The 16464-nt window shown below is 41.4% G+C and overlaps 2 protein-coding genes across 2 annotated transcripts in view; one reads left to right on the top strand and one right to left on the bottom strand.

The window, feature by feature from the left end:
* LOC142369519 (Fc receptor-like protein 5) overlaps positions 1-16464 on the top strand; it is a 366062-nt gene that overhangs the window by 207141 nt on the left and 142457 nt on the right. The gene's annotated exons all lie outside the window — the stretch shown is intronic.
* The window catches only part of adisspb (adipose secreted signaling protein b), a 41926-nt gene that overhangs the window by 21320 nt on the left and 4142 nt on the right, over positions 1-16464 (bottom strand). The window contains exons 2-3 of the mRNA XM_075451246.1: positions 15384-15481; positions 5372-5511 (exon numbers count right to left, since the gene is read on the bottom strand). Coding sequence (XP_075307361.1) covers positions 5372-5511; positions 15384-15402 — 159 coding nt within the window. The 5' untranslated portion in view covers positions 15403-15481. The remainder of the gene's footprint in view (positions 1-5371; positions 5512-15383; positions 15482-16464) is intronic.

Here is a 16464-nt window from a genome sequence, read left to right as displayed (position 1 = left end):
CTCCCCAGTTCTGTGAAGAGCCACGATGCCGGGCTGACGGTACCGTCTGCCCACTCACAATCATGCAAAGAGCTTTGAGAAACGGGACAGTCTGTAACTGTGAGGGTTTGTAGTCCATCTTCACACAGAACAACAAGCAGACGTATCCGGCTGTGAATTAGCTTCAACGCTCGCAGAGTTACTGTGAGCAGAGCTTTCTTTCCTTTGCAATTTGGGTCTATTTGAGACAGCTGAAGAGGATTAACATCCGAGATTGACTTTTCTAAAGCTGACAAAGTGATTCCTAAAACGCATCTGCCCAAAATGAAAAAGAAATACAAGATACAAACAAAGAGTTTGATAAATCTATCAAAAAAAAGGCAAGAAAAATCGTTTAGAGACGTAAACAGAGTTGATAAAATGAGAACAAACTGCACCGACAGACAGGAAATCTTTTCAAAATCAACTCTGAATTATGTCACTACTGGAGACGAGCTTCATTTTCTTTGCCAGCCATTTGAAACAAACGCATGACTTGTTATACAAAATCAAGTGGCCTGTTTGCATGTTTTTTCTCAAACACTTTGGCTCACTGCCTTTGAACTGCTTTCTTTCTGTGGACAGTGTTCGTAGCCCGAAGCTCCGAAGACAAAGAGCTGGCAGCTCTCTGAGGCGCAGTGTTGATTTAAGCTCAGCAATCTAACACATTCGCTGTAACTCTACCCATATTAAACAACATGAGCTCAGGAACTTTACAGGCCTCATCCCACAGCCAACATGAGATCCGTCACTTAAAACCACAAAAATAAACCTCCTGAAATGCTGTAAAATTTATGCCAATCTGCTGGAAAGGCGTCGAAATGCTCCACGAGCACATGGCACGACATGGGAGAGCCAGCTCTTTGGCATTTAAAGGAAAAGGGACACTCTGAGGACAGAAATGTCCACATTCTGGACAGAATGAGAGAAACCGTCCATGTTAAACAGGAAAAACCATCTCTCAGCTATCACCTTCCCAGCCCCTACAGTGCAGCATTGTGTCTCCTCCCGAGGCAGTTTCACAACCTCTCACATCTGGGATCCTGTGACCGAAACTCACCCTTGCAGGCAGGTAAACAATTCAGAGGTGATAATGACTCAGGTCAGAGGGTTCAGTGACACGTGTGACTGAGGTGAAACGTCTTCAAGATCCAAGAAGAAGTCCAGTTGCCCTTTATTCAAGCTCTTCAGATCACGATGACCTGGATGACTGAGAATCTACATAATCAGATACATGTTAGTACTCTAAACCACAAAGGTCTACATCATAGAGCTGGTAAAAGAAGACAGGGCTTCACTAAAGGACTCATTTCAAAGGGGTCAGGAATATTTCAACAGGATTTTTACTGCAATCCAATCTATAGTGGGGGAGAAATTCACAGTTTCAACACCACAAGTAAATCTAAGGAGATTCACTAATTTAAAATCTCTCCTTGTGCAGCTGCAGTAACAAATGTCAGGGTGACATTAACCCTCCGGACTCGCCAGCGTCCAAATCACATGACCGACTTAAGACGACGTAGCAGCCAGACGCAGCTCGGCTGACGGTAGGCGTCCACTATTCCGGCACGTCAAAAAGATGGGCTCGGCCGAACTTTATGCAAATTTGCCACGGCAGACGGAGTGCGTTATCCAATGACAGTAGTTCATGTGTTCTCCTGTGTCGCAGCAGCAGCAGCTCAATAGCAGCTCTCCTCGCTCGCAGATCCGGATCCATGGTAAAATATGAAATAATGTTCCATTGCTGACGATTTATACACATTAATTTCCCTCCAAAACTCAAATTTTTAGAGGGAGAAACTTCGGTTGGTTAAAATCACAAGTTATTTACTTTCCCCCGGAGCAATTCTACACGCCCCTCTGTACACACCCACTGTAGTAGCAACACGGCGACAACTAGGCATCCAATCCGGCGAGTTACGTTGATGTGCCGGAATAGTGGACGCCTACCGAAAGTCTCCGTTTCAGCTTTAGATGAAGGTGCGAACCTCAAACTAAAACCAGTTTTTAAATTCTGTTGACTGGCCAAGTAAAACCAGACTTATGGGAAATAATATTGTGTGTTTGGTGCAGGAATAAACGTTAAAACAGGCTTTTATAGAGAAAGAAAGTGCTCGCTGTCGTTGCAGCAGAAGAAGAATGCTTCATCTTTGCAACCAGTCATCAGTTTAGCTTTGATCCACACACACCCAGCAGATCATGGCTGGCAGGTTATCAGTACATAACTTTGTCCTTTGTCTTTGTTTGGCTCCTCCACCGAGCATCCGGAGGGTTTAAGAACAGATGAGAAGTCGGATATCGTTGTTCTGAGCCTTTATAGCCGACAGAGGAGATTAATTGGGATGAGACCTAAATCTTCTCCGGGATGTTGCACAGATAACACATATCTATCGTCACAGAAACTAAGGGGACGGGGCATGACGGATTAACCATCCATCCTCTGAAAACATGGCATTCAGAGGGTGGAAATGCAATGAATATACTGTATGACATGTTTCATTTGATTTGTAGTCCAGTGAATCTGTTTTTTTTTTTAGTGTCAATTTGACCCGATTCATCCTTTTTTTCAACCTTTGCTGAAACTTCTGCTGAGTTAAACCTGCACCTTCCAACAAATAACTTCAAAGTGGCGTAGAGCCAGATATCTGAGGTCAGAGAAGAAGAATGATCCTTATCAAAATAATAAGTGGCTTGTAGGTTATTCCAGGATGTGAGTAAAACTCCTTGAAACTAAACAGATAATGCTAGATTATTACGTTAATCCAACATAGTGTTTTTTAGGCATTAACGTTCAACTCATGCACAGAACCCTCGTGCAACAGAAGCATCGCTACTAATTTCAGATTTCAGCCTCAAAGTCTGAACCTGAGGCATCACAAGCAAAGTAGAGCAGCTATGAGACTGTAAAAGACAGCGGTTACAGGAAATAACACCATTTTGCTGACTGTGTGCACAGCCCTGGTGAATGAGGCTAATTCAGCAGATTTAACCCAAACAAAGATCATTCTTTACAGTAAATATCAGTCCATCCGTGTTGTTCTATGGTTCATGCACAACATCCGGCAAAAATGAGGAAATCACAGCTCTTGAAGGACGTTCACTTGTTGTTTTATTTAGCAGAAACCAAAAAAAACTATTGAACTGAACAGCTGAACAGTGTGGCTTTTTGCTGTAATTCTTTGTTTTCCAGATCGAGTACGGGAATAAAGGATGGAGTCACCTTGTAATTTGCATTTCTAAAACAAATACCTGCACAAGTCTAGATCTGCAAATGAGTCTGTGGTTAAAAGAGAGCAGAACAAGAGAGCTGTTGGTGGAAACATTAGGGTGAGAAAGCTCCTTCAAGGTGATTCAGCTCAGAGATAAATGATGCTGGTTGTTTCCAGTCAGCTGAGTCGAAAATGCGGACAAGTACCAACGAAATGGGATTGCTGTAAAGGGAAAACACGCAGGTGGAAAATGAAAAGCAAATGAGCAGGAAACAGGAGTCAATGTTTGTGAGTGAACTGAAAGAAACCAGAAGAAGGAAAATGGGATTTCCATCCAGAAAAGCCAAATGTAAACCATGACGGACAGCTAAAGAGAAGAAAGATGGGCTGGAGAGAGGCAGCCGTGGACTGTGGATTCATCAGAGATGAACCACCAACCTGCAGCGGACGAGGAGACGATGCTGGAACTTTAATTTGGTGCAGATCCAATGAATCGTATAAAGATGGGTGCCTGAGTAAAGGTGAAGGACCGGGGGAGATACAGGCAGTCATTACCGCTGCAGTAAACGTGCAGCTGGAAACTGAAATTTAGGACCTTTTTCTCGTTCCATCCACCAAAAGCTTTGGTGATTATGTCATCAGTCGGGACGATGATGCATTTTGGGACAGCGTAAAGAGTCAAATCATCTCCACGACATAACCAGCAAACTGATTTATGGTGGAAACTGGTGAAGAAACGAGTCGATGACGAGGCTCAAACCTGCAAAGCTGATCTGTCAACGGTTTAAATAGGGATGTCCTGATCCGATACTTCTACACTACATTAAAAAAACGAAGAACGGCGAAGAAACAGATCCAGGATGTCCCTAATTTTTTATTTTATTCACCTTATTTTATCATTTAACACTTATAAACAGAGCACTTCTGTGAGGTAGCTTGAACAAAAAAAGTAATCAAGTAATTCTTCACATTGGAGTTTAGTGCAACAATTTCTGATATCAAAACGAGCAGCAGCTCAACTTGAAATACCTGCAGGCATGTAAACAAATAAGCAAATAAAAGTGCCACAGTGTTATAAATTAAGGCCAGTAATTCTAACTCTCCTCTGGCTTCACAGAAGGAAACGTACGTTTTTCTTTATGAAAACCAACATCTCTACCTTGTCAGGTTTGAGCCTGTTCTTGTTCTCATCAAGGATGTTAGCGATGTCCTTACCACCTCTTAAAATCCCAAGTTTGCATATCTCACAGTTTGCGATCGCAACGTTTTTGTCATCCACTTTAAAATACCTCCACACCGCGGACATTCGGCCCCCAGCTTCAAGCTGCTGCCATTACATTACATTATATTACGCTCATTTTGCAGACGCTTTTATCCAAAGCGACTTACAATAAGTAAGCTGCCGTGTTCTGCTGTTACGGCAGCAAAGTGACGTCATGTCGCATGCGTTGATTCTGTGTAGAGTTGAGACCATAGATATAAATATTTGGAGAGTTATGATTATTGTAGCTGGGGATATGCACCTTCATCAGCCGAAATAAATGTAATGTGGAGGCATTGGAGACCCATCCAAGATGGCGGCCGCGCTGATACGTCAGCTCCAATAGGCAGCGTCTACGTATATTATGTCTATGGTTGAGACAGTCTGACTCTGACGGTCGGACTTTTCCCATTTGTTTAGAAATATTATAGTTCTGATAAAAAAAAAAAAAAATGAAAATAAAAATACATATATGGATGGGCTACATATAAAGTCTGATTCAAATCGAGTCAGAAACCACGTGATCGGATCGGGACATCCCTAGTTATAAAAGCAGGCTGGAACCCAAAAAAATATTACGAGAAATGCTGAATTTACTGGTGAAATCCTCAAATAACTCAGGCTGTTGTGAAAGCCAGAAGACGTGTGGATTCTTTTTGTTGATTTTTCCACAAAACAAAGAAAACAGCCGAATGAACGTCCTCCAAGAGAGGCGATTCCACCACTTTTATCTGGAGATGTGCAGAGTAAAGTGAGCCAGAACCTTTGGGCTGCGCATAGAGTCGCCTCCTGTCCCCGGAGCTCACTTTCAAACAGAACCTTTATGACATAAATCAGAAAACTCGAGAGTTAAACGGGTACCATCAAGTTTCAGACTACACACCTTCACCATGAAGTTCCCATCATCCTCCAGAGTTACCATGACGACAGAGTCGTGTAGTTTATCTTCAAAATGAACATGTGACGGCGCTCCGGCGCTGGGAGGTTCCTCTGAGAAGCGCACCCCTCCCACCTTCGCACAGCCTGCAAAAGGGGAAAGAGGGATTAGCTGCTGGAGGTCTGGCAGATACACAAACAAGTCACACCGAGTGTCTTTACAGAGAGAAAGGACAGATTAAACAGCCCTTTGTCGCCTTTGAGCGGTTTAATGAAGACGACTGAATAATAAGGCCATTTAAAGGTTAGACGTTTGGATTCTTATCAGTCAGAACCGTCATGGAGTCGATCACTTTACGGACTCCTATACGTCAGCCTCGGTGGGACCTCAGAGTCAGAAGAAAAAGGGTTAAACATATTTTCAAGCGCTGCCCTTCTCCACCGGGACGCTGATAATCGCTGCTCTCCTGCCCAGGAACTCGTTCAACAAATGATTCGTCCTCATTTCTGCTCCGAGGGCTTTAAGGCTGATATCAGCTCATGTGCAGTGGCCACACAAAAAGACACAGATAAACAGTACAAAGAATACGTCTGAACAACCTATCAGCTGTTTATCAAACAGCCTATTAATAGCACGTTGCCTTTTAGGAAGAACCGGAACTTGAATATTATTTTCCGACATAAATTCTGTGGAAAGCAGCTGTTGCAGAGTGTGTTTGAGCCTAAAAAGTTTGACAAACACACACTGTCTGGGCAACATAATCACCACTTATTCAGCCATTCTTGATTTATTCCACATCTGTACAATGAGCTTTGTTTTAGTCGCCACTGACGCTGATCATTAACGCCGTCAGATACCGTGTAGAAAACAGTGGATAGAAATGTGTCTCCAGCTGTGATTTTAAACCACGAATCAGCTTTGAAATGATAAAACACAACATGACAACGGGACAAGGTTTGTAGAAGCTACTTCTTTTGCTCTGGGGTCCACGTTTAAAGAGTATAAACGGGGTAAAACAGCGTTTCAAGGCTCATTTACAGCAAACATGCCACAGATGGACCTTTTTTTCTTGTTTTTATCCACTTGCCATGAAAGCTTACTGAAGTGTTCCCACAATCAGACGTAAACATCCGAACTGAGCCACGGAACACCTTCAGATCTTCTCATTTACAGAGTTATGACTGGATTAAATGCTGTCTCGTCACAGATATCACAGATTATATGCCACAAAGGGTTCTTGTTGGGGTACTGAACCATCCAGAATCCCGCAAAGCAAAAACCGTGTGGTGGAGGACAATGTTTGGCCCCAACTGTTATCAATTCCTCCCATTCAGCAAAGCCTGAAGCTGAAGCTCTGAGGGAATGAAAGTGTGAGGTCATATATATCTAATTTAGCCCTTATTTAACCCAGGAAGTAAAGCTCTGTGTCGTGGTGGAGACGGGCAGCAGCTCAGGAAAGTATGTGTATATACTTATATCTGTATGTGTGTTTATTGAAGGGGTGGGAATCTTTGGGCACCTCACGATTCGATTACGATTCAGGGCCCATGACTCGATTATAAAACGATTATTGAGGGGTAGTCGGTGGCGTAGTGGATTGTTCAGGCGCCCCATGTACAGCGGCTACAGTCCTCGCTGCAGTCGGCCCCGGTTCGAGTCTCGCATCGGACGGCCCTTTACTGCATGTCATTCCCCTTCTCTCTGCCCCCTACTTCCTGTCTGTCTCTTCAACCATCCTGTCCATTAAAGGCATAAAAAGCCCCCCCAAAAAATAAATAAAACGATTACTGATGAGTCTTCAATTTATTTTAAATATATAATATTGCAATTTTGAAAAACAGTGCATTTGTAATAAGAAACAACAGTTGAATTAATTTCCATTCTATTTTATTAAACTAATGGAAATGCATTCAAACTGGAAAGTTACGTCGGGTGGAGTCGAGTTAGCACCTAAATTCCACCAGATGCGTAGTTGTTGCCCTCCAGCAAGCAGCGGAGCCGATACGTTTCAATTATATCCAATGACTACTTCCAGATATAAAAAATAACAGACAACGTCTGTTTTCTCCTACTACTCATACTAACTTTTTGAGTTAGTAAGCGAGAAGTTCCCGGATGCATACTAGATTCTCCGAAATGTTGGGTATGCATCATGAGGTTACTACTCATACTCAAACTACCCAAGATGCAACGTAACGTGACATCGCCGATCGTCATTTCCTGTCTAAACGGCAGTTTCAAGCTAGCTACAACAAGGGTAGGTTCACTTCCTGTTTTCAAAACAAAAGCACCAATTGTATCGTAATGGCTTACCCTATGATAAAAGGCAACGTGTATTTTATTTTGTGAAAATAACTGGAAGTGCGTTGCTCACCACAGCTAGCTTTAGTAGCGCCGAATTGGTCGGAACAAAATTGTCCATGCGGCGTGTCCGCTCCTGGTGCGCCCCCCATAGTGTCCCTATAGATGACACGTACCGCACTTCTTAGTTCCGCATTTTAGAACCGTCTGTATTATTTTATTTAAATAATCGAAATTTGGACGTTTGTGAATCGATTCAGAATCGTCCGAATAGCGATGCATCTAAGAATCGGACATTTCTCCCACCCCTAGTTTATTGTGCAGCGCTGTGAAAGGTTATTGAGGTTTGAGATGCTCGATGACAGACCATAATTAACATGTGTAACTATTGTAAAGATACAGACAAGTTTGGTAATAGCAACATAATCCAGAAAAGGCACGATATTCTAATTCTAAGACAAAACCGTGTTTTTGAGCATTCATTTGGTCAGTAAATGTTAGTTTTAACTGGTACCTTTTGTGAATTCATTATTAGTTTGTAGAGGGATGCATTTCTCATTAAGACCAGCATCCTTTACACTATGTCTTTAGTTTCCAAACACATTGTGGTTTTTAATCTACAGTAATCCATAAACATAAGGTATGTAGCGGCTTCTGCACATGCATTACATAAAGCGGACACTCCTGTCCTATGAGGGCACAGACACACATTAGAGATTAGAAATCCTTGCTCTTAAGAGATCTGGGTCACAATAATGAGTTTGGATGTTACATCATGTTTCATATGTCCAATATCTCCGTGTAGAAATGAAACGTGAAAGAGAAATACCCAAAAGCTCCTCGTACAACAATAAAAAAGAAGGAGCCTTTTATTAAATGAATAATATCCCTTTTGGGCAGTTTTATTACAAGATAATCAAAATGTAAACTAACCTGAAACATGATTTATTATTCCTCAGATCCTAGACAGAGCAATCTCCTAAGTCTCCACTAAATCCAGATAAGGATAATAAAGAGTCAGAGTAGGTCAATATTTGTAAATGAGTTTTCTTATCCGACTCTGCGCCTTCATTGAAATTCAACACGTGCTGCAGTATTAATAAAAAAGGGTCCATCCTGAGTCAAGATATCCAAAATTCAAACCAAGTGAGGGTTAGGGTTGGAAGAGACTGGAGAGGTGGAGGAAAGAGGAGTGAAAGTCAGTAGAAGCTGTTGTGTTCACTCCTTCCACTCCTCCAGGGATGTTTTGTATATTTTGTTTAGATCGCATCGATTTGGGTTTTAAGAAAATAAAAACGGGATAGAACGGGAACTTCTTTGCCGTCATTAAAAGAAACATACCAGCGGCATGAAACTCAAGAATACTTTGACTTACATTCTGATACACTGCCCAACGTGGTAATTTCATTTTGAACGTTGTAAACAATCGGAAAATGGTTTTTTTCTGCATGGGTTGTTTGGCAGATTAGCATTAAACTATTGAAATATACTAGCTGTTTCTAAGGGTTCTGTACGTTAGCGGCTAGTTAGCGAAATGCTAGCACTTGTTTAGTGCACCAAACAGATTGAGGATGATGTGTTCAAAGGGAAATTATATGTGGCTTATGATGTTGTAAAATGTGAGTTAAAGCCAGCTTAACTTTGGCTGTGATATGATCATATGTTTTACTGTGAAGCTTTAAAATGTATGGTTTAAAATTAAAATTTGTGTTTATTTGAATGCTATAAAGTGCTAAATATTGTAAATTTATTTGTTTACAGTTTAACTGGTTTGACCATGTAATTCACAAGGCAATAAACAACAACAACAAAGACTAGCTTATGTTATTCGTAACAGAAGCTAAGCGAGTACGTGTGTGTATGAATGAGTGAGGCAGGTGGAAAAAGTAGAGGTACGAAGAGTAGACAATGATCCCAAACACAGCAGCAGATCTACAGCAGAATGTCTGAAAAAGGAAAGAATCAAGGTGTTGCAACGGTCCAGCTGAAGAATCATGGGGTGGACTCAGTAGGGGTGCAGCCAGTGCAGTTTTCTGGCCGATCACCGATCTTTAAAAAGCAGATTCCGATTTATTTATTTATTATAACTGACACTGTCAGGTGTTATAAGGTCAGTCTGATTTCATACATCTTCAATGTCCCAATGTTATTTTTTTGAAAAAACACTGAACATTAAGCAATACAAACTTGTTTTAACTGCATATGAGGTAGTGCTCTCAAATATAAAAAAGTTAATGAAAAGTTTAGAGCATTAATGTCCAAACTACTAAACTAACTAAACCAAACTAAAAGAATGTTGTTATTTTTTTTCCAAGGCAGAGAAAAAGAGACAGTGGCTGATTTTCAGACCTTTGGGGAAGTAGATAAGATCGGTTTCACATGCAAGTACCTAATTTCAGGACCAGGTGAGGATGAGAAAACTGTTTTTATTGTTCAGACCTTAGAACTGAAACCTTTGACTGGTTCTTCAATGAGCTGTAAAAGAAATCTTATTATTGGTTCTTCTTTCCGATGAAAGAATCTGAAGGAGTCAATGACAAAAACCGAATGTGTCAAAGCATAATGGTCCCACGAGTCTCAAACAAAGCACCGGAAGGGTGCAGCTTCATTGGGGCTTGGTGTCTGAGGATGCGTATTCAAGGATAGCTGGGCACTGTCGCGGACCGCAGGATGTTGTAGATATGGATGAGGGATAGCTCTCACAGATGGATGTTGCCAGCAAGCTGGAGGGGCTTCTCTTTGTGCCAGCTTACATGTTAATTTCTGGGGGAATCCTGCGTGTCTGCATGCAAACGAGTACGTAGAAGCAGCTTTCAAATGCAATGAGTGTCTTGGTCTGAGCAGACAGTAAGGCACCGAGGGCTGAAAAACCACCAAAATCCAACAGAACCTGTTGAACCTGCTGGTTTGTAAGTCACTTTGGATAAAAGCGTCCAGCCGAATGCATAAACGTAAACCTGAGAACTGACGGAGGGTGTGATTTCTTTATGCATGAATGAACTCAATGATCCATTGAAGACATTTTGACAACTACTGTCACAACGGCACGAACATCCTGCATTTCAAAAAGCTGCTCAGTTGTGCTAATTCATTGTGATTTCTTCAGAGGAGAAATGCCTCACAGACTGACAAGACGACGATGTTAGCTTTGTGTTTACAGGAGAAACCATAAAGAGCCAAATAAACTGTGCTGAGCAGCCATGATGCTGACAGGCACAGCTGGTCAGCCCATTCTCCCTGAAGATACCTTCACACAATAAAGCATGTGTCCTTTTTCCCCAATAATTCAAACACAATAAAGCCCAGGCAGACTGTTTTATTACACATATGTCAGTTTACTTTCTTCCTAAAACAATCTAATGATTGATTTACCCTAAAGATTCCTTACCGGAGCAGTTAGGCTTTTAACGCAGCCGACTGTAACGGGCCGATTAGTTGTTTTTTTTGTCGTGCTTCATCATACTCTTCAGGTATGAAGAGGAGCTCAGGTGAGAGCAGGGACACACACAGAGTAGCAGACCGATAACCACACAGATGCACACTTGTATTGTCCAGGAAACATGTAAAATGATCTACTTTGTATAAACAAATACCTCATACATGGTGTCAAGCTCAGGTGTACTGATGAGGGCTCGATTCCACTTCTTCTAGCTGTAGAACATGCACAAAAGCAGAGCTTCTCCTAATTGGAATGCAGCCCTCATTAAAGGGATAGTTCGCCTCTTTTGACATCAGCACTGCAGGACTGAGAGGTTCAGAAGGTCCTTTGTTCCCACAGCCATAAGGCTTTTAAACAGTGACTGCTGAGTTCTTCTCAAATTGATTGATTGATTTTTTTAAATTTATTTAGTCATTTATTATTATTATCATTATTTTTAGTTAGTAGTAGTGTTTTTATTAGAATTGGTGTTATTATTGTTGTTGTTAATTTACAATAATTGTAAATATTAGTAATTTTTTTGAGCTACTTGACCAATTTGAATTTCCCCCATTGGGGGATGAATAAAGTATTTTTCTATTCCATTTCTATTCTATTAAGCTGTATGACATCCCATACTAGCAATATCGTGCATGAATATTGACTTACCCCCTGCTAAGTCCTGTGAGCCGAGTTCCAGCCTCGTTTTGGCGTTGACGAAGGTAGTCCGGCTAGTTGGCTGGGGTTTAAAAAATAAAGCGCTTTGCTTCTCAAAACGCACCCGTATCACGTTTTAGACCGTGCAGACCGAGCAGTAAACAACGTAACAGGCGATTGTGAGGTCTGACTTTTTCCTGGAGAACCATTTTGTGATGCAAATGTATTACTCTTTTGAACGCATATTGTTTTGAGAAGCAAAACGCTTTATTTTTTTAAACCCCAGCCAACTAGCCGGACTACCTTCATCAACACCAAAACGAGGCTGGAACTCTGCTCACAGGACGCAGCAGGGGGTAAGAAGATGTTCATAAATGATATTGCTAATATGGGATGTCATATAGCTTCATGTCAAAAGAGGCGAACTATCCCTTTAACACACTTGTCCCTTTTAAAAGTCGAAATGTCTGCTCTGAAAAAGGCCCAAAGTCTCCCTTTAACTGAAGCCCAAACAGTGTTTTGTGATACTGATATTGCTCGTGTTAATATAGTGTTCAGGCTTAATGGACACACAAATGAACATGCACGAATGCTCGGCTGCCATATGTCAGACTAATCTAGTCTTCCTCTGTCATTGTAATCAGCCCCCTGTCAGTGGATCTGTTTCTGCTCTGCTGAATGAGTCAGTCGACAGGTTCAGAGTCAGAAACACACATCACGTCTGGTTTTGATCAGCACCGCACATCAAACCTGCATCATGAACGATCATCCTGAACAAAACCAACATTTCTTTTGTGTTCTTTCCAGGTTTGGATAATTAGCTCCAGCTTTAAAAGACAAGCCCGGTGATGTCACGCACAATGTTTAAAGTACAGATCAGAGACGGCGCACATTCATTTTTAGGCCTTTTTACACAAAAACATCAATTTGGCTCCGAGGCTCAGACAGAGGAGCATCAACTCACTCCTCACAATCCGCCTACATACCATCCAAACTGAACTGTGACACACAACAAAGACGTAACAGTTCATCTCTGCTCTTTAAAGGCTACACAAAACCCTTAAATTAAGTTCAAACCAATCAATAAAGAAAGAGAAACAGAAAGGAAGTGTAGCGTTCTCTCCAAAAATACTCAGATTCTTCTGTTCGTAACCAAAATAATAAAAAAATGAATTTCACAGCAATCTGAGTCAGCCGCCTTACAAACACTAAAATAATATCTACAGGACCTCAACAGAGAGGCTGACGTTGCACCAGCTGTGACCTTATCAAAGAGAATAAAGACAAGTCAATACTTCCACCACTGGGCGCAAGACCAGCCTTAATCAGGGCTGTAATACAAACCTGATCAGTGGTTCGTGTTGCTCAACCTTCCCAGAATGCCACAGGCTGGTGAAAAGGTTAACTGGGGGTCTTTGATTAGATTATCACAATTTAAGGGACATCTTTTTATATATATATATATATATATATATATATATATATATACACACACACACACACATATGATTCCGGAGCGGATCGAAAACGCGACAGTCATTCATAGTTACTGCATGTTGGTAGTATTTCCTCCCTTTGGTGAAATATTCACTTTGCAAGTTGCCCTGTTGTCGTCTTTTTTAGGGATGTGTAATCAAACTTTCGAGCGTTTGTACCGCTTGGGCGCCATGTTTACTGTTGACTGCTGGCTGCACTGAACTCACCACGCAACGTTGCCTGGTGACGTCATTCGCGCCCACTGGAATCGATAAGGGAATCGTTTGCAAAAATCGCCAAACGATTCCAAGGAATTGAAACACTGGGAACTGGTTCTCAACAAGAACTGGTTTTCGATTCCCATCCCTAATGGTAGGGCTGCAACTAACGACTATTCTAATAGTCGACTAGTCATGACTACTGAAACGACTAGTCGACTAATCGGATAATTATTCATTTTTTCTTAAATTTAATTTAATTTAAAAGCACCGGAAGGGTGCAGCTTCATTGGGGCTTGGTGTCTGAGGATGCGTATTCAAGGATAGCTGGGCACTGTCGTGGACCGCAGGATGTTGTAGATATGGATGAGGGATAGCTCTCACAGATGGATGTTGCCAGCAAGCTGGAGGGGCTTCTCTTTGTGCCAGCTTACATGTTAATTTCTGGGGGAATCCTGCGTGCCTGCATGCAAACGAGTACGTAGAAGCAGCTTTCAAATGCAATGAGTGTCTTGGTCTGAGCAGACAGTAAGGCACCGAGGGCTGAAAAACCACCAAAATCCAACAGAACCTGTTGAACCTGCTGGTTTGTAAGTCACTTTGGATCAAAGCGTCCAGCCGAATGCATAAACGTAAACCTGAGAACTGACAGAGGGTGTGATTTCTTTATGCATGAATGAACTCAATGATCCATTGAAGACATTTTGACAACTACTGTCACAACGGCACGAACATCCTGTATTTCGTCAGTTGCACGAACATCCTGCAACTAACGACTATTCTAATAGTCGACTAGTCACCGACTACTGAAACGACTAGTCGACTAATCGGATAATTATTCATTTTTTCTTAAATTTAGCATGAAGTTGCTTTAATTATGTGGCAAATGATAATAAACACAGGAAAGATGGGTACTTCAATGGAAAAATGCATCTTTTATTCAACTTTGCTGCGGATTCATACAAAAACAAAATAAAAATGTCCTAAATCTAAAACCAATTAGGCACAGTGCTCGGTCAGTATAGACATAAATCCATAAATAAATAAACTTCTGTCCATGATAAAATGTACAATGTACATAAAAAACAAAACGTATTGGCTAGAATCTTACCGAGGCGAGTCGGACTCCGTTTCGTTCAACTGCCAGATGTGCGTTCTCTTTAAATGTTCGTGCATCACTGCTTTGCAAACCTTGCAAGTAATCTTTTAATTCGCCGTATCCAGGTTAAAATGCTCCCAAACTTTAGAAGTTTTGGTACGCGTAGCTAATGTAACATTTCTATGTTAGTTACCGCTCGATATAGTGCATGTGCGACTCTCGGCAGAGATTGTAATTAAGTGAGATGCCTCACTCTGTTGGAAAAACACGTCTGACGACAATAGAATTCATTGTCGACTTATTCTATTATCGATTTTTGTCGACAAATCGTTGCAGCCCTAGTTCATGGACCCACTCCGTGTTACTGTTTGAGACTTGGTGCAAATGTCCACATTATAACTCTCCCTCGCATCGCTTCTCTGTTCCATTCCTGTAAAGCCATTTTATAAAACACTGAATATGGGTCAAAGACTGAGACCAATTAACCCACCACACATGAAAGTAGACCTGTGATCACTTCAACAGCTGAGTATGATAGCTTAGATTCACATGGAGTAATGTTGCTTTCCTTGTACTTTGTGCACCTGAGTTCTAGTCATTTCTAACATCTCTTTCACCTCCTTTTGAATAAATGCATGCAATTATTTAAGCAGCACGATTGATTTATTCACCAGAATGCATAAAATATGACCCAGAGACTTTGATCCCGCATTAGCTCGGGCTGCCTAAATCTTGAATATGAATCAATATTTCAGCTGTAAATAAACACCAGCCAAACCGAACCCTCTGAATATCAAATGTTTACGAATTTCCTTCAAACACACAGTGAACAAAACAATAAAAACTCACTCTTCTTAGCAGCGGCCATGTCGCACGAACTGGTCCAGAGCAGAGACGCTTCGACTGTCACAGCCTTATCATCTCAGCAGTCTGACCTCAGAACAACCCTGCAAAACAAGTTAAAAAACAATGAGAGAAACGCACGAAGCAACACAGAGTGAAACGGGAAGCAAGAGGACGTTATCAGATCAAGCCAAAAGCGTCAGAGGATAAGGAGGGGCGGTAGAGCTCGTGCACGAGAAGAAAAACAGAGGTTATAACGGTTTGACACGGTAAGCTTTGCAGGTTTTTTATTTTGTTTTCTCTTTTTAAATCCACAACCCCCGTTCTCACATGTATTTCAGCTGAGAGCACAGCTGTGCTGGACGAGCCGAGCCAGGAGCGCCACAGACTCCCGACAGAGACGTCAATTAAAGGAAAACAACATAACAGTCTAAGAGGATTAGCTCAGGGCCGAAGCTGCTGTTGGTGCAGTTTCGCACAGATGGAAAATGTAGATCATTTCTCTTATTCTCAACATGGACCCAACAAAAACTATGTATATATAATGTAAATATTGCAAATGCAAATATTAGAGACGGCGGGTAGAAAAATAAAAATAGAGCTAAAATAAAGAACAAAAAAAGATTTGTTTAACCTCATTCAACAAAAGCAGAAAGACGTTCAGTTTGACGGCTTTTCCCAAATAATTAATAACCAGGTGATCACTTCACAACAGAACAAACGTGACAACACAACTGTTTCAGAAGTTTAAAAATAAAGAAACACAATCTTTTAAAAAGCAAAGCATGCTAAATCCCTGCGCAGCTTCAACAGGAGTCGGGGCAGCAACTTGATGCCATTAGTCCAAAAGCAAGCCAAATGGTGCTTTGTGAAAGGCTCGTGAGTCCCGAGTTCAAACGACACGGCTTAAACCAACGTTTTCATGAGCTTTTATTGCAACTACACAATTGGGGTTTTTTTAAGCCCTCCAAGAGAGAGTAAAGAGGATCTCTTCCCTGCAGTCAAACCACGTTTTTTTCCCACTTTAGATCTCGTATTTCAAGACAGAACCAGGACGAGTGTTTAAGAACTACGTCCAAAACCTCCA

This window comes from Odontesthes bonariensis, chromosome 19 (assembly GCF_027942865.1).
Source record: "Odontesthes bonariensis isolate fOdoBon6 chromosome 19, fOdoBon6.hap1, whole genome shotgun sequence".
Taxonomy (NCBI): domain Eukaryota; kingdom Metazoa; phylum Chordata; class Actinopteri; order Atheriniformes; family Atherinopsidae; genus Odontesthes; species Odontesthes bonariensis.
This window is presented reverse-complemented; position numbering and strand designations above follow the sequence as displayed.